This window comes from Ranitomeya variabilis, chromosome 5 (genome assembly GCF_051348905.1).
Source record: "Ranitomeya variabilis isolate aRanVar5 chromosome 5, aRanVar5.hap1, whole genome shotgun sequence".
Lineage (NCBI taxonomy): Eukaryota > Metazoa > Chordata > Amphibia > Anura > Dendrobatidae > Ranitomeya > Ranitomeya variabilis.
Window position 1 is genome coordinate 78,151,962 of NC_135236.1, and position 19,043 is coordinate 78,171,004.

Here is a 19,043-nt window from a genome sequence, read left to right on the forward strand (position 1 = left end):
GACATGTTTCTATTATTACTTTTCCTCTAATTGTTCCACTCCTGGTTTTGGCTTACAAATACTGATGTAAAATACTGACCAAATACTGCTAGTGTGACGGCAGCCTAACCCTAATGGGAAAATGGCAATAAATACATTTTTTTATTTTATTATTTTTCCTCAAGGCGGTGATAATGGGGGGTTTGATTTACTATTTATAGCGGGTTTTTATAGCGGGTTTTTATGTTTGGCAGCTGTCACACACTAAAAGACACTTTTTATTGCAAAAAATATTTTTTGCGTTACCACATTCTGAGAGCTATAATTTTTCCATATTTGGTCCACAGAGTCATGTGAGGTCTTGTTTTTTGCGGGACGATTTGACGTTTTTATTGGTATCATTTTCGGGCACATGACATTTTTTGATCACTTTTTATTCCGATTTTTGTTAGGCAGAATGTACAAAATCCAGCAATTCGTGAATTTCTTTTGGGGGGGGCGTTTATACCGTTCCGCGTTTGGTAAAATTGATAAAGCAGTTTTATTCTTCGGGTCAGTTCGATTACAGCGATACCTCATTTATATCATTTTTTTATGTTTTGCCGCTTTTATACAATAAAATCTATTTTATAAGCCGAGATTTTCAGCCCAAATCTTTGGGCTGAAAGTGCCCCTCTCGGCTTATACTCAAGTCATGATCGGTGGTGGGGTCGGCGGGTGAGGACTGTCATATACTCACCTAGTTCCGGCGTTCCTGTTGCTCCCCCTGTCTCCACGGTCTTTGGTGCCGCAGCCTCTTCCCCTGTACAGCGGTCACGTGGGACCGCTCATTAGAGAAATGAATAGGCTGCTCCACCTCCCATAGGGGCGGAGCCGCATAATTCATTCCTCTAATGACGGTGCCGGTGACCGCTGACAGAGGAAGAGGCTGCGGCACCGAAGACCAGCTGTCCGGGGGAAGGAGCGGGACGCCGGGAGCAGGTAAGTATCGCATATTCACCTGTCCTCGTTCCACACGCCGGGCGGCGCTCCATCTTCCCGGCGTCTCTCCGCTCTGACTGTGCAGGTCAGAGGGCGCGATGACGCATATAGTGTGTGTGCCGCCCTCTGCCTGATTAGTCAGTGCGGGGAGACGCCGGGACGGGACGGGACGCTGAGGAGCTGCAAGCAAGAGAGGTGAGTATGTGTTTTTTTTTTTATTGCAGCAGCATTGTATATATGGCACAGATTAATGTGGAGTATCTATGGGGCAACGGTGCAGAGCATTGTATATATGGCACAGCTTTATGTGGAGCATCTATGGGGCCATAATGAACGGTGCAGAGCATTATATGTGGCACAGCTTTATGTGGAGCATCTATGGGGCCATAATGAACGGTATGGAGCATCTATTTTTAATTTTGAAATTCACCGGTAGCTGCTGCATTTTCCACCCTAGGCTTATACTCGAGTCAATAAGTTTTCCCAGTTTTTTGTGGCAAAATTAGGGGGGTCGGCTTATACTCGGGTCGGCTGATACTCGAGTATATACGGTAACTTTTTTTATTTTTTCGCTGATGACACTGTATAGTGGCTTGTTTTTTGCGGGACAAGATGACGTTTTTAGCGGTACAATGTTATCTATATCTTTCTTTTTCATCGCGTCTTATTCCACTTTTGTTTGGCGGTATGATGATAAAAACGAGGCAAAAAACAATGCTTTATTTTTTTTACGGTGTTCACTGAAGGGGTTAAACAGTGGGACAGTTTTATAGGTCGGGTCAATACGGATGCGGCGATACTAAATATGTGTACCTTTATTGTTTTTTTTATTATTTACATAAAGAAATGTATTTATTGGAACAATATTTTTTTATTTATTTAGGATTTTTTTTTTTTTTCTACACATGTAAATATTTTTTTTTTAACTTTTTTACTTTGTCCCAGTGTGGGACATCATGTTATAGTGTCAGATCGCTGATCTGACACTTTGCAATGCACTGCTGTGTCAGATCAGTGATCAGCGATCTGACAGGCACTGCACGAGGCTTGCCTGCGCCTGCTCTGAGCAGGTGCTTGCAAGCCACCTCCCTGCCGGACCCGGAAGGAGCCCTGCGGCCATCTTGGATCCAGGGCCTGCAGGGAGGAGGAGACGCTCGGAGCAACAGGATTACATCGCGTTGCTCTGAGGGTCTCAGGGAAGCCCGCAGGGAGCCCCCTCCCTGCGCGATGCTTCCCTATGCCTCCGGAACACTGCGATCATGTTTGATCGCAGTGTTTCAGGGGTTAATGTGCCAGGAGCAGTCCGTGAGCGTGGCTGATCGCGTTAGACGTACTATCCCGTCGGTGGTCATATGGGCCCAGACCACCTCAACGGGATAGTACGTCATATGTCAGAAAGGGGTTACATGTTGTGCTTTTATCTTATTAATCTATTTGTAATCTTGCCTGAAGAAGGAGCCATTGAGCTCTGAAAGCTTGCAAACATATTATTTTCTGGTTAGCCAATAAAGTTATCACTCCGAGAATACTTTTGTCATCGTTGGGCAGAAAAGTATTCACATCAATTTTTCTGGCTAACACGGTACCACAATGAAATTTGTTATTGTACATCAAGATTAAGAGCAAAAAGAATATTATTAGCCCTGAGAAGGGGTTTTGGTCTGAGTTTCAGGCTGTAGCATAAAGGACGTGCAATTCACCCTGTCCTGTCCTACACAATCCTTTCAGCACAATCTCTCCCTATGCAGCTAACAGCAGTATTACTATTTATTATTACTAACCCTAAGAAGGTATGTTGTTGTACTTAAAAGTAATGTAAATGTGGTTGAATCCCTGGCTAATACACAGCTACAATTCTGTCCATCTTTCACTGGCACCTCTCGCTGCTCTACTTGTGTCCAGGGTACAGTGTGACGAGCATAGCGTCACCGGTCTTATATAGACCTGATGACGCTATGTGGCCAGCCAATCACAGTAATGCTACAACCAAGATGGCTATGGCATTACATTGACTGGCAGGCAATCCCTGCATGTACATTGGCTTTCTAAAAAGCGCCAAATATGTGGGGTGGGAACTCGAGCTCCCGCATTGATGCTCAAGTAACGAGTAGTGATGAGCACGTTCGCTCATCACTACACCTAAGCGATCAGCTGCTATAAGGAAGACCTCTTAGCTCAAGTATATTTCTGTCTTCCTGAATAATCCATACTTTGTACTTACCTGTTTTGACTCTGTTCCCTGATGAGGTTCCATAAACGTTCTGCATCTTGTCTTCACGTACAGAGGAACTTCTATATTTCCCAATATGTCAATCTCTTCAGTCCGTTATCTTCCTTCTAGCCTCCACATATCTCTCACAGCTTCCCGTCTAGAAGACCACAAATGGGCTCTGTCCTGAGGCGGTGTAATGGAGTGAAATAGTCCTGCCAACCCACGGACTCACTTATTAGCTGATGTGCACGTTGTGTTCTTCCAGAGTCATTGACATACGTTTTAGAAGTGTCCTTCTAGAGGAGAGATGATTCTTCTCACTTTGATTTTTCTTCCTCATAAAGACCAACAGAGCAATGCCGATCACACCCAACAAGTAAGAAGACGTCCCTAAGGACGCTTGGTCCCAGTGCATGTAGGCAGCAAAACTAGTAAAGTTCTCTTTCACTTCTGTCATTTTCATCTTCTTACTGGGCTTTTTTTTTATCTCTTTGAAACCCATTTATATCACTGACTGAAATACTGTAAAAAAAAAAACCCTTCAGACAAGGGATGAGCAAATCCAAACTGTCAACTTCGGGATTTGTACCGGACATCTAGTTTCTGCTGCTGAACTCCGAACACAGATTTCTCCCAGAAGTCCGTTTTAGTGTTCATAGTTTGGATGCTGAATAAAGCTTGTTGAAAGGCTGCAGCGCTGCCAATCAACAAGTTTTTAGATTGTGGGCACTTCCGCAGCCATCACAGCCATACTGAGTATTGTCATGGCTGAGATTGGCCAGTGCACCACTTGACCCGGTCTGTATAACTGCCGGATCACGGGTTGCACCACCATTCTGCTCTTACTAGCGTAGAGACAGGACACTGGTCCAGTGAGGGACAGTGTTACGTTCTGTGGAGGTACTCTGCAAAACAGCCTGTGTGGAGGTACTCTGCAAAGCAGCCTGTGTAGAGGTACTCTGGACACATCTCTGTGAGAGTCCTCTGCACCCTACCTGGGCCTACGAAATTACACAGAACATCATGTCAACTGCGAGTGTGGTACCCCAGGAGTTTGGGTACCACAGTAGTGCTGCCTTCCTCTCGGGGAGGGTAGTGCTATGTCTGGCAGGCAATCTCACACACAACACTTTCTGAATCCAGGCCAGGAGGGGGAGCTCAAAACCCGGTTTTAGGGCAGCTTCCCTGAATAAGGATCCTGGTCTGGAGGAGGAGTCAGACAGTTGGTCCAGAGAGACCAGAGAGTTCAGTTCAGTCTGGAGCAGACAGGAAGGAGCATAGGACAGATTGAGGGCTCAAAGAGGCAACGATTAGGCCCCTAAGAGCCAGAGCGCAGGAACCGGGCACCGGGAGCCCGAGGTTGTGGATAGCTGTAATGTCCACAGCAGAGCCGGAGGGCATAGGACTATAAGTATACTGCCAACATGATATCTGAGGCAAAGCAGCAGATAGAGCCTGGAGTCACCGTGTCAGAGACCCCCAAGAGTACAGCTCAAGCTGCCTGCAGTGCAGGTTCTGTCCCAGGAGAGAGAAAGGAGTACTTTCCCAGCAAACCACAGATAGCAAGGTACCAGAAAACCAGCGCAAAGAGGAAGGCTCCCAACCTGACCTGCCAAGGGGACCTTCTTGTTTCCGGGCTGCCTAGACTCCTTCCATACCTGTTGCCGATGACATGGACTGTGGCCTGCTAGCAACAGTAAACCAGGTAAAGACTGCAACCCGAGTCCTCTGTTATTTACCGGCAACACATCATCCCTGCCATATACCTTGGGAGCCCTGGGGACCCCGCTTCAACTGTGGGAAGCGTCACCATCCAGCCGCCATACCAACACCCCAGAGGACCCCTTTAAGCGATGTCGGTCCCTACTGACAGAGAACTACAGGTGGCATCACGAAAATAAACTTTCACAATACACCTTAAAAGACCGTTCCCCTTTAATTAAATCCCAGGGCCACGGACTGGGTCGCAGCCACTGTGACATCCCCTTTAAGAGTGACCGGACCCGGTTCCGAGTACTCCACTGCTCTGACAGGCGACTCATCTTTTGGCATCACGAACAGGATTCCGTGCCCTGGCATCGCCAGGTACTGTGTGTCAGAGACTGTGACAGATTGTTTGAAAACCACCATTGTCACGCCATGTGGAGCGTGAGGGGAAGAAGGAGGCGTACCTTCGTGGGCGGAGCCGGCCAAAAAGAGCGCGAGGAAGGAAAATCGAATGCTGCTCTGCGAGAGGCACGCCGCAAGTGAAGATGCTGTGCAGCAGAGCTGGAAGTGGAGACGCCGTGCAGGGGCCCTAGACGGAGGACCGGGAAAAGTGCCGATCGCATGAGAATCCACTGATCCAATGAGGAACCGCTACAGACTCCGGAGGAGAGACACCGGTCTCTACCAGGTTAGCACGGGGGAGAAGTTATGTCCGACCCGGGAGGAGAATTGGCGGCGGCTGCAGCCGCAGGCCCCATGATGCCCCCAGACCCTGCGGTGGTCGCAGTCGCAGGCCCCATGGTACCCCCAGGCCCCGCAGCGGATGCCGCCGCAGGCCCTGTACTACCACCAGGCCCCGCAGTGCCCGCAGCTCCTACAAGCTGGCCGAACCCTGCCGCAGCTACAGCTCCCATAATGCCACTGTCCATCCCATATATTCCTGGAGCGGCCTGGCTTCCACAGTATTCCCGGGGAGTCCCATACATTAAGTGACTTTAAGGAAAGGCTCTGCAGCCTATTTGAGGTATATCCCCTGACCGAGCATCAAAAGGTCAACATCTTAACTGGCCAACTGATTGGCGCGGCCCTAAGAGAGGTAAAATCCTGGCCAGATGTGGAAAAAGGGACTGTGCAGCAGATATTTACCAAACATAAAATCACCTTTGACACCCGCACTGCTGCAGAAATCAAAATGAAGTTTTTCGGGTGCAAGCAAAGAACACAGGATAACATACGGGACTATGACCTTAATCTGCAATAGGCACTGGGGGCCATCAAACAGGTTGACCCTAACAGCGTACAGGACGGGGATAAGCTCTTAAAGGAACAGTTCATTGAGGGACTCGTGTCCAGCACCCACAGGACACAGCTGCGAACCGTGGCCTTGCAAAACCCTGACCTGGACTTTGCACAATTTAAAGACAGGGCCATCCGGGTGCTGCATGAACCTCAGCCCAGCCGCACAGTGCCCTCTAGGCGTCAAGCCCTCACGTACCACCAGGAGATGGTATCATATCTTCAGGTCCCCTTTGAGGCCAACGCACAGATCCTGGATGATGACCCCTCCACAAGACTGCGCCTCCAGGTCCAGGAACTGACTAAAAGCGTAGCTGCACTAGCCCGGACAGTGCAGTCCCTACAGGAATCCCCAAAAGAGAAGATCAAGCTGGCTTCCAGACCGGAGGACGTCCCCTGGCGACGACAGAAGAGGATCCCGCCGACCAGAGGAAGAGACGACGACCGCTATCATCCAGATGGACGACCCATCTGCCACCGCTGCAACCAGGCAGGACATATTGCAAGGTACTGTCATTTAAACGAGCGACCCCTGGGGCAGAGGGCCAACCCCCAGGAATAGGACGACCAGGCCCACCAAACTGGCGAGCCAAGTATGTAGGAGGACGACCAGTCCTCCCTATTGTGATTGATGGCATCCCGATGAACGCTTTACTGGACACTGACTGTCAGGTGACGACTATGCCTTACATTCTCTATAAATCTTATTGGTCTGACACAGACATTACCCGTGGCCCAGATAGTGATTTGACAATAGTAGCCAGTAATGGTCAGCCTTTGCCACAGGTGGGGTACAAGGAGGTCACCATTAAGGTGGGGCGCGTAGAATTGAAGGCCCAAGGAATGGTGATTGTTGATATTGTCTGACGTGAATGTAACCCCATATGACCATTGATACTAATGTCATTGAAAATTGTCTTGCCGAGGTTGTTGTCCTGTTACAACAGGTGGCCGAAACTGCTGGTTCCAGTGAGCAGAGAGTCCTGCAAAAAGAAATCAGAGCCCTGGTGCAGAGACAACAGGTAGAATTGTCTGGTGGAGAAATTGGACGTGTCACAGTGAGTGATCCGAACCCCATTGCAATACCCCCCAGGAGTGAAATGTTAATATGGTGTCGGGCAGCAATAGGCCTCAGATGTAAAGACTACCAGGCCCTGGTAGAACCTGTGTATTTAGATAGTAGGCCCACAATCCTGACAGCCAGAGGGGTGGTTGAAGTCCGCAAGGGGAGAGTGCCAGTACGTGTCCTTAACTGTGGAGACAAAGAGGTCCACCTAACCAGATATGCCCCACTTACCAAACTGTTTACTGTTAATAATAATGCAATACAGGCAACAGAACCCTTGGTCCCGTCCAACTAGGCGGAGGACAATGGCTCTGCAGGACAAATGGAGGATTGGTGTCAGAAATTACACGTGAGCACTGACTCTACCCCATCACACCAAAAACAAGGGGCTTACCGGTGGTCCATGAGTATGAGCAGGTATTCAGCAAACACCCACTAGATTTTGGGCAGGTAAAAGGGGTTCAACATCATATCCCCACGGTAAGTCATCCACCCATTAAAGAGAGGTACCGGCCTGTAACTCCAGCTCATTACCAGTGTGCCAAAAGTATGTTACGAGAGATGAAGGAGGCTGGGGTAAGCAGAGATAGTTGTAGCCCCTGGGCAGCTCCATTAGTCCTCGTCAGGAAAAAGGAATGCACCATGAGAATGTGTGTTGATTATAGGCAGATTAACCGCATTACACATAAGGATGCATACCCATTGCCCAGAATCGAAGAGTCATTAGCTGCTTTAAAATCTGCTAACTACTTTTCCACCTTGGATCTCACCAGTGGGTACTGGCAGGTTCCCGTGGCAGAGGCGGATGAAGAAAAGACGGCCTTCACAACACCGATGGGTCTCTCTGAATTCAACTAAATGCCGTTTGGACTGTGCAACGCACCAGGAACATTTCAGAGGCTAATGGAGTGCTGTCTCGGGCACAAGAATTTCAAAACTGTCTTGTTGTACCTGGATGATGTCATCGTCTTCTCTAAGACATATGAAGACCACCTGAAGCACCTGGCCGAGGTGTTCGAAGCTCTGTCCAACTTTGGCCTGAAGGTAAAACCATCCAAATGCCATCTGTTAAAGTCCAAAGTGCAGTACCTGGGCCATGTGGTAAGCGCCGAAGGAGTGGCACCAGACCCTGACAAGGTCACTGTGATCAGGGACTGGCCGAAGCCCAACAACATCCATGAAGTCCGGAAATTCCTCCGGTTGGTAGGCTACTACAGAAGATTTATCAATGACTTCATTATGATAGCCGCACCACTGCAAGACCTGTTAGTGGGCCAATCCAAGAAAACCAAGGGTAAGAATACCCCGTTTGACTGGAACGACAGGCTGGAGGGATCCTTCACTCGGTTGAAGTTGGCTCTCACAGGAGATGAGGTACTGGCCTACCATGAATATGACCAACCATTTGTGCTGTAGACGTACGCCAGCAACATGGGACTGGGAGCAGTGTTGTCCCAGGTGCAGAAAGGCAAAGAAAGAGTAATTGCCTACTCCAGCAGGAAGCTTCGTCCCACTGAAAGGAATCCCGAAAACTACAGTTCCTTCAAGCTGGAGTTCCTCGCCATAGTCTGGGCAGTAACAGAGCCAGAGGTTCAAACACTACCTGGCTTCAGCAAGATTCACAGTTTTCACGGACAACAACCCGCTGACACACCTGGAGACGGCAAAACTAGGTGACTTGGAGCAGCGATAAATGGCCCGGTTGTCCAACTATGAATTCACCATCAAGTACCGTGCAGGGCACAAAAATGCAAATGCAGATGCGCTGTCCAGGATGCCCAACTTACCAGAGGTGGAAGAAGATCCAGAAGCACTTGAAAAGATAGAGACACAGGATAGGGACCCCGCGGTCTGTCTGGTAAAAGAGCTGCTGACGCAAGCAGATTGACACCCTGGTCCAGATGCTCCACAAGAGACTCAACAGCTGTGGAAGGAGAAGGGCAAATTGTTTATCTACGACGGTAAGTTGTGCCAGAGGAATATTGATCCACACACTCACGAGTTGGTCTGACAGATAGTGGTCCCAAGACAAGATGCGCCAATGGTTCTGGAAGCGTACCACGATGGAGCAGGACACTTCGGATGGAAGAAGTTAGAGATCCTACTCTGTGGAAGGTTCTACTGGATTGGCATAAGAAAAGCCACTGAAAAGTGGTGCCGAGAGTGTGGCCCATGTACCCTGCGCAGAAAGGACCATGACAGCCAGAGGGCTCCCCTACCGCCCATAGTCACCAAACAGCCACTTGAACTAGTGGCCTTAGACCACATGAAGCTAACTCCAAGCCGGTCAGGCTATGTCTATGCTATCACCATTGTGGACCATTAGTCCAGATTCCTGGTAGTAGTACCTGTGAAGGACCAGACAGTGAAGACGGCAGCCAAAGCCTTCCAACAACATGGATACCCTGAGAAGGTACTAACCGACTAAGGCCCAGCCTTTGAAGCGGAAGTGTTCCAGGAGTTCTGCAACCTGTATGGATACAAGAAGATGAGGACAACCCCGTATCACCCACAAACCAACGGTATTTGTGAAAAGATTAATCAAATAGTAATTGACTTACTAAAGACCTTGCCTTTGCACAAAAGAAACATGGCCAGAGAAGTTGCCAGTCTTGGTAGATCTGTACAATCACATCCCAGTGAATTCCACCAACTGCACTCCAGCCTACCTGATGAGAGGAAGATCTAGCAAATTACCTGTTGATCTAGACATGGGAGTTCTAACACCAGAAACTACCTCACCAGATGCAGATTGGGATAATGAGCGACAACAGAAACACCGCCAAGTACAAAAGTGTGTAGACAGAAGCTTGTCCCATGCAAGACAAAAACAAGAGAGAAACTATAATCAACGTGCCCCTGCAATTCCCTTGTCACCAGGTGAACAAGTGCTAAAGCGTAAAAGGAGAATGCATAAACTCGATGACCAGTGGAAAGCAGAACCATATACCATCTTACTATCAAACTTTGATAATACTAAAGTCTGTCCAATAAGCAAAGATGCAGGAGAAACTTCAATTGCGGTATCCAGAGATTACCTTAACGTATGCCCCGATAAACTGTGAGACAAGGAAAAAGACCCCAGTACTTCTCAACCTACAGAAGAAGAAAAGAAAATCCATACTGTTCTTGGAGATTTTCCCCAGTCTTGGACTCAAGTAGATCAGGCCATAGTGATACCTGTCCTGATTTTTCCCCAGTTGGAAATACCAGAAGCAGTGACTCAGAACCATCCTGAACCAAAAGAGACTTTGCACCAGCGGGCTCAGGCAGCAGTGGAACCAGAGAATCCACCCTCTGCTATTGGTGAATCTGTCAGACCCATGGTGAATCTAAGAAGTCGCAGACAGTTACCCAGTTTGCCTACACAATGCAGGCCTACAAGTAGTACAGACACTAGTGGGTACACAACAATAAGAGCAAACATGTTAAACCAGGAACTACGTAGGTCTACTCGTAGCACCAAGGGTCAAATCCCAGTCCGTTACAGGGACTAAAAATGTCAATATTTGGTGTTACCTGTTTGAAGTGTTTGCATACATTTGTTACAGGTTTAACCCCTTAGTGACAGAGCCAATTTGGTACTTAATGACCGAGCCAATTTTTACAATTCTGACCACTGTCACTTTATGAGGTTATAACTCTGGAATACTGTAACGGATCCCGCTGATTCTGAGATTGTTTTTTCGTGACATATTGCACTTCATGTTAGTGGTAACATTTCTTCGATATTGCGATTATTTATGAAAAAAATGGAAATATGGCGAAAATTTTTAAAATTTTGCAATTTTCAAACTTTGTATTTTTATGCCCTGAAATCAGAGAGATATATCACGAAAAATAGTTAATAAATAACATTTCCCACATGTCTACTTTACATCAGCACAATTTTGGAAACAACATTTTTTTTTTGTTAGGGAGTTATAAGGGTTAAAAGTTGACCAGCAATTTCTCATTTTTACAACACCATTTTTTTTTAGGGACCACATCACATTTGAAGTCATTTTGAGGGGTCTATATGATAGAAAATAACCAAGTGTGACACCATTCTAATAACTGCACCCCTCAAGGTGCTCAAAACCACCTTCAAGAAGTTTATTAACCCTTTACGTGCTTCACAGGAACTGAAACAATGTGGAAGGAAAAAATGAACATTTAACTTTTTTTGCAAACATTTTACTTCAGAACCATTTTTTTTTTATTTTCACAAGAGTAAAAACAGATTTAACCATAAATTTTGTTGTGCAATTTCTCCTGAATATGCTGATACCCCATATGTGGAGGTAAACCACTGTTTGGAAGCACAGCAGAGCTTGGAAGTGAAGGAGCGCCGTTTGACTTTTTCAATGCAGAATTGGCTGGAATTGAGATGGGATGCCATGTCGCGTTTAGAGAGCCCCTAATGTGCCTAAACAGTGGAAACCCCCCACAAGTGACACCATTTTGGAAACTAGACCCCTTAAGGAACTTATGTAGATGTGTGGTGAGCACTTTAAACCCCCAGGTGCTTCACAGAAGTTTATAACGTAGAGCCGTGAAAATAAAAAATCGCATTTTTTCTACAAAAATGATCTTTTTGCCCCCAAATTTTTATTTTCACAAGGGTAACAGGAGAAATTAGACCACAAAAGTTGTTGTCCAATTTCTCCTGAGTACGTCGATACCCCATATGTGGGGGTAAACCACTGTTTGGGCGCACCGCAGAGCTTGGAAGAGAAGGAGTGCCGTTTTACTTTTTCAATGTAGAATTGGCTGGAATTGAGATTGGACGCCATGTCGCGTTTGGAGAGCCCCTGATGTGCCTAAACAGTAGAAACCCCCCACATGTGACCCCATTTTGGAAACTAGACCCCCCATGGAACTTATCTAGATGTGTGGTGAGAACTTTGAATGCCCAAGTGCTTCACAGAAGTTTAAAATGCAGAGTCGTGAAAATAGAAAATATTTTTTTTTCCCACAAAAAAGATTTTTTAGCCCCCAAGTTTTTATTTTCACAAGGGCAACAAGAGCAATTGGACCCCAAAAGTTGTTGTCCAATTTGTCCTGAGTATACTGGTACCCCATATGTGAGGGTAAACCACTGTTTGGGCACACAGCAGAGCTCGGAAGGGAAGGAGCGCCATTTTGGAATGCAGACTTTGATAAAATGGTCTGCGGGCATTATGTTGTGTTTGCAGAGCCCCTGATGTACCTAAACAGTAGAAACCGCCCACAAGTGACCCCATTTTGGAAAATAGACCCCCCAAGGAACTTATCTAGATATGTGGTGAGAACTTTGAATGCCCAAGTGCTTCACAGAAGTTTATAAGGCAGAGTCGTGAAAATAAAAAATATTTTTATTTTCCACAAAAAAGATTTTTTAGCCCCCAAGTTTTTATTTTCACAAGGGTAACAGGAGAAATTGGACCGCAAAAGTTGTTGTCCAATTTATCCCGAGCTGATGCCCCATATGTGGGGGTAAACCACTGTTTGGGCGCACGGCAGAGCTCAGAAGGGAGGGAGCACCATTTGACTTTTTGAGCGCAAAATTTGCTGTCGTGTTTGGAGACCCCCTGATGTACCTAAACAGTGGAAACCCCCCAATTCTAAATCCAACCCTAACCCCAAAACACCCCTAACCCTAATCCCAACCCGATCCATAATCCTAATCACAACCCTAACGATAATCACAACCCTAACCCCAAAACAACCATAACCCTAATCAGAACCCTAAATCCAACACACCCCTAATCCTAAACTCAACCCTAACCTCAAACCTAACCCTAATCCCAATACACCCCTAACCCTAATCCCAACCCTAAACTTAACCCTAATCCCAAACCTAACCCTAATCCCAAACGTAACCCTAATGCCAACCCTAACCCTAATACCAACCCTAATCCAAACCCTAACCCTAATCCCAACTCTAACCCTAACTTTATTCGCAACCCTAGCCCGGCAACCGAGACCCCAGAGAAAATCCAACTCTGGGGGGCGCTATTCACTTTTTCCACAGCGCCGTTAATTAACGGCGCTGTGGTTTAAGTACCCTTAACTGCCGCCGTTAAAAGGCGAATCGGCGGTCGTTAAGGGGTTAAAATTGACAATGGGGTAATGGACAGTGGATTACCCAAAAACTGTTTTTGTACATAGTTGGCACCCTCAAGGTGCACCCTGGTTCTACTCACTTTGCCGGCGTGGGTAGGGCCTTGTTTCTTCAGACCTGAAGCCAAAACCGACTGGCGCGGCCGAACCCCGGGTCTGGATACGCCTTGTAGCCCACCCAAGCCTACGTTGGGGGTTTATGACGGGTCCCTCACATCGGTACTGTTTTATATGAACAAGGACACCCTGATATAAGACCAGATGTACATTTATAAATTTGTTTTGCCACGTTGAAGCCAAAACTGCCTACCGTAAGGGAAGAAAAAGTTATTAACCTGTTCAAATGTATTTCAAAATGTTTTTTGCACCTTGTAACCTGTTGTTTATGTTTCCTTTTCCCAGTCCAGGAGTACTGGATTTAATGGGGGGGAGGGGGAATGTGGCACCCCAGGAGTTCGGGTACCACAGTAGTGCTGCCTTCCTCTCGGGGAGGGTAGTGCTATGCCAGGAGACAAGAGGGATCCCTTTGGCAGGTAATCTCACACACAACACTTTCTGAATCCAGGCCAGGAGGGGAGCTCAAAACCCAGTTTTAGGGCAGCTTCCCTGGTCTGGAGGAGAAGTCAGACAGTTGGTCCAGAGAGTTCAGTTCAGTCTGGAGCAAACAGGAAAGGAGCAGAGGAGAGATTGACGGCTCAAGGAGGTGACGATTAGGCCCCTAAGAGCCAGAGCGCAGAAACCAGGCACCGGGAGCCCGAGGTTGTGGATAGCTGTAAGGTCCACAGCAGAGCCGGAGGGCATAGAACTATTAGTATACTGTCCATATGATACCTGAGGCAAAGCAGCAGATAGAGCCTGGAGTCACCGTGTCAGAGACCCCCAAGAGTACAGCTCAAGCTGCCTGCCGTGCAGTTTCTGTCCCAGGACAGGAGAGAGAAAGGAGTACTTTGCCAGCAAACCACAGATAGCAAGGTACCAGAAACCCAGCGCATAGAGGAAGGCTCCCAACCTGACCTGCCAAGGGGACGTCTTATTTCCAGGCTGCCTGGACTCCTTCTATACCTGTCGCTGGTGCCCTGCACTGTGGCCTGCTAGCAACAGTAATTCAGGTAAAGACTGCAACCCTGAGTCCTCTGTTATTTACTGGCAACACATCATCCCTGCCATATACCTTGGGAGCCCTGGGGACCCCGCTTCACCTGTGGGAGCGTCACCATCCAGCCGCCATACCAACACCCCAGAGGACCCCTTTAAGCGGCGTCGGTCCCTATTGACCGAGAACCACAGGTGGCGTCACGAAAATAGACTTTCACAATACCCCTTAAAAGACTGTTCCCCTTTAATTGAGTCCCAAGGCCACGGACCGGGTTGCAGCCACCGTGACCTCCCCTTTAAGAGCGACCGGACCCGGTAGCGAGTACCCCACTGCCCTGTCTGTTATAGGTATCTCCAGACTACACCTCCAGACTGCTAAAATAGGGGCTCCAGACTACACATCCAGACTGCTGTTATAGGGGGCTCGACTACACCTCCAGACTGCTGTTATAGGGGGGCACCAGACTACATATTCAGACTGCTGTTATAGGGGGCTCCAGACTACATATTCAGACTGCTGTTATAGGGGGCTCCAGACTACACATCCAGACTGCAGTTATAGGGGGCTCCAGACTACACATCCAGACTGCTGTTATAGGGGGGCTCCAGACTACATATTCAGACTGCTGTTATAGGGGGCTCCAGACTACACAGCCAGACTGCTGTTATAGGGGGCTCCAGACTACACATCCAGACTGCTGTTATAGGGGGCTCCAGACTACACATCCAGACTGCTGTTATAGGGGGCTCCAGACTACAACATCCAGACTGTTGTTATAGGGGGGCTCCAGACTACACATCCAGACTGCTGTTATAGGGGGCTCCAGACTACACATCCAGACTGCTGTTATAGGGTCCAGACTACACATCCAGACTGCTGTTATAGGGGGGCTCCAGTCTACGCATCCAGACTGCTGTTATAGGGGGCTCCAGACTACACCTCCAGACTGCTGTTATAGGGGGCTCCAGACTACACATCCAGACTGCTGTTATAGGGGGGCTGCAGACTATACATCCAGACTGCTGTTATAGGGGGCTCCAGACTACACATCCAGACTGCTGTTATAGGGGGCTCCAGACTACACATCCAGACTGCTGTTATAGGGGGGCTGCAGACTACACCTCCAGACTACTGTTATAGGGGGCTCCAGACTATACATCCAGACTGCTGTTATAGGGGGCTCCAGACTACACCTCCAGACTGCTGTTATAGGGGGCTCCAGACCACACATCCAGACTGCTGTTATAGGGGGGCTCCAGACTACACCTCCAGACTGCTGTTATAGGGGGCTCCAAACTACACATCCAGACTGCTGTTATAGGGGGGCTCTAGACTACACATCCAGACTGCTGTTATAGGGGGCTCCAGACTACACCTCCAGACTGCTGTTATAGGGGGCTCCAGACTACACATCCAGACTGCTGTTATAGGGGGGCTCTAGACTACACATCCAGATTGCTGTTATAGGGGGCTCCAGACTACACCTCCAGACTGCTGTTATAGGGGGCTCCAGACTGCTGTTATAGGGGGGCTCCAGATTACACCTCCAGACTGCTGTTATAGGGGGCTCCAGACTACACATCCAGACTGCTGTTATAGGGGGCTCCAGACCACGCATCCAGACTGCTGTTATAGGGGGGCTCCAGATTACACCTCCAGACTGCTGTTATAGGGGGCTCCAGACCACGCATCCAGACTGCTGTTTTAGGGGGGCTCCAGATTACACCTCCAGACTGCTGTTATAGGGGGCTCCAGACTACACATCCAGACTGCTGTTATAGGGGGCTCCAGACTACACATCCAGACTGCTGTTATAGGGGGGCTCCAGACTACACATCCAGACTGCTGTTATAGGGGGGCTCCAGACTACACATCCAGACTGCTGTTATAGGGGGCTCCAGACTACACATCCAGACTGCTGTTATAGGGGGCTAAAGACCACGCATCCAGACTGCTGTTATAGGGGGCTTCAGACTACACCTCCAGATTGCTGTTATAGGGGGGCTCCAGATTACACCTCCAGACTGCTGTTATAGGGGGCTCCAAACCACGCATCCAGACTGCTGTTATAGGGGGGCTCCAGACTACACATCCAGACTGCTGTTATAGGGGGGCTCCAGATTACACCTCCAGACTGCTGTTATAGGGGGCTCCAGACTACACATCCAGACTGCTGTTATAGGGGGCTCCAGACTACACCTCCAGACTGCTGTTATAGGGGGCTCCAGACTACACATCCAGACTGCTGTTATAGGGGGGCTCTAGACTACACATCCAGACTGCTGTTATAGGGGGCTCCAGACTACACCTCCAGACTGCTGTTATAGGGGGCTCCAGACTGCTGTTATAGGGGGCTCCAGATTACACCTCCAGACTGCTGTTATAGGGGGCTCCAGACCACACATCCAGACTGCTGTTATAGGGGGCTCCAGACCACGCATCCAGACTGCTGTTATAGGGGGCTCCAGACTACACATCCAGACTGCTGTTATAGGGGGGTCCAGACTACACATCCAGACTGCTGTTATAGGGGGGCTCCAGACTACACCTCCAGACTGCTGTTATAGGGGGCTCCAGACTACACCTCCAGACTGCTGTTATAGGGGGCTCCAGACTGCTGTTATAGGGGGGCTCCAGACTACACCTCCAGACTGCTGTTATAGGGGGGCTCCAGACTACACCTCCAGACTGCTGTTATAGGGGGGCTCCAGACTACACCTCCAGACTGCTGTTATAGGGGGGCTCCAGACTACACCTCCAGACTGCTGTTATAGGGTCTCCAGACTACACCTCCAGACTGCTGTTATAGGGTCTCCAGACTACACATCCAGACTGCTGTTATAGGGGGCTCCAGACTACACATCCAGACTGCTGTTATAGGGTCTCCAGACTACACATCCAGACTGCTGTTATAGGGGGCTCCAGACTAAAACTTCCAGACTGCTGTTATAGGGGGCTCCAGACTACACCTCCAGACTACTGTTATAGGGGGGCTCCAGACTACACCTCCAGACTGCTGTTATAGGGGGGCTCCAGACTACACCTCCAGACTGCTGTTATAGGGGGGCTCCAGACTACACCTCCAGACTGCTGTTATAGGGTCTCCAGACTACACCTCCAGACTGCTGTTATAGGGTCTCCAGACTACACATCCAGACTGCTGTTATAGGGGGGCTCCAGACTACACATCCAGACTGCTGTTATAGGGGGCTCCAGACTACACATCCACACTACTGTTATAGGGGGCTCCAGACTACACATCCAGACTGCTGTAATAGGGGGCTCCAGACTACACATCCAGACTGCTGTTATAGGGGGCTCCAGACTACACATCCAGACTGCTGTTATAGGGGGCTCCAGACTACACATCCAGACTGCTGTTATAGGGGGGCTCTAGACTACACATCCAGATTGCTGTTATAGGGGGCTCCAGACTACACCTCCAGACTGCTGTTATAGGGGGCTCCAGACTGCTGTTATAGGGGGGCTCCAGATTACACCTCCAGACTGCTGTTATAGGGGGCTCCAGACTACACATCCAGACTGCTGTTATAGGGGGCTCCAGACCACGCATCCAGACTGCTGTTATAGGGGGGCTCCAGATTACACCTCCAGACTGCTGTTATAGGGGGCTCCAGACCACGCATCCAGACTGCTGTTTTAGGGGGGCTCCAGATTACACCTCCAGACTGCTGTTATAGGGGGCTCCAGACTACACATCCAGACTGACTGCTGTTATAGGGGGCTCCAGACTACACATCCAGACTGCTGTTATAGGGGGGCTCCAGACTACACATCCAGACTGCTGTTATAGGGGGGCTCCAGACTACACATCCAGACTGCTGTTATAGGGGGGCTCCAGACTACACATCCAGACTGCTGTTATAGGGGGCTCCAGACTACACATCCAGACTGCTGTTATAGGGGGCTAAAGACCACGCATCCAGACTGCTGTTATAGGGGGCTTCAGACTACACCTCCAGATTGCTGTTATAGGGGGGCTCCAGATTACACCTCCAGACTGCTGTTATAGGGGGCTCCAAACCACGCATCCAGACTGCTGTTATAGGGGGGCTCCAGACTACACATCCAGACTGCTGTTATAGGGGGGCTCCAGATTACACCTCCAGACTGCTGTTATAGGGGGCTCCAGACTACACCTCCAGACTGCTGTTATAGGGGGCTCCAGACTGCTGTTATAGGGGGGCTCCAGACTACACCTCCAGACTGCTGTTATAGGGGGGCTCCAGACTACACCTCCAGACTGCTGTTATAGGGGGGCTCCAGACTACACATCCAGACTGCTGTTATAGGGGGCTCCAGACTACACATCCACACTACTGTTATAGGGGGCTCCAGACTACACATCCAGACTGCTGTAATAGGGGGCTCCAGACTACACATCCAGACTGCTGTTATAGGGGGCTCCAGACTACACATCCAGACTGCTGTTATAGGGGGCTCCAGACTACACATCCAGACTGCTGTTATAGGGGGGCTCTAGACTACACATCCAGATTGCTGTTATAGGGGGCTCCAGACTACACCTCCAGACTGCTGTTATAGGGGGCTCCAGACTGCTGTTATAGGGGGGCTCCAGATTACACCTCCAGACTGCTGTT

General features: G+C 48.9%; 1 protein-coding gene across 6 annotated transcripts in view; it reads right to left on the reverse strand.

The window, feature by feature from the left end:
* Positions 1-19,043, reverse strand: part of LOC143774687 (uncharacterized) — an 80,352-nt gene that overhangs the window by 58,296 nt on the left and 3,013 nt on the right. For 2 of the 6 annotated variants that reach the window (XM_077262444.1, XM_077262446.1), the window contains exon 1: positions 3,182-3,463. The exons of 3 other annotated variants lie outside the window; for them this stretch is intronic. In XM_077262444.1, the coding sequence (XP_077118559.1) occupies positions 3,182-3,227 (46 nt within the window). In that variant the 5' untranslated portion in view covers positions 3,228-3,463. Of the gene's footprint in view, positions 1-3,181; positions 3,571-19,043 lie in introns of those variants that run through there. One more of the 6 variants, XM_077262442.1, reaches the window with a different exon arrangement.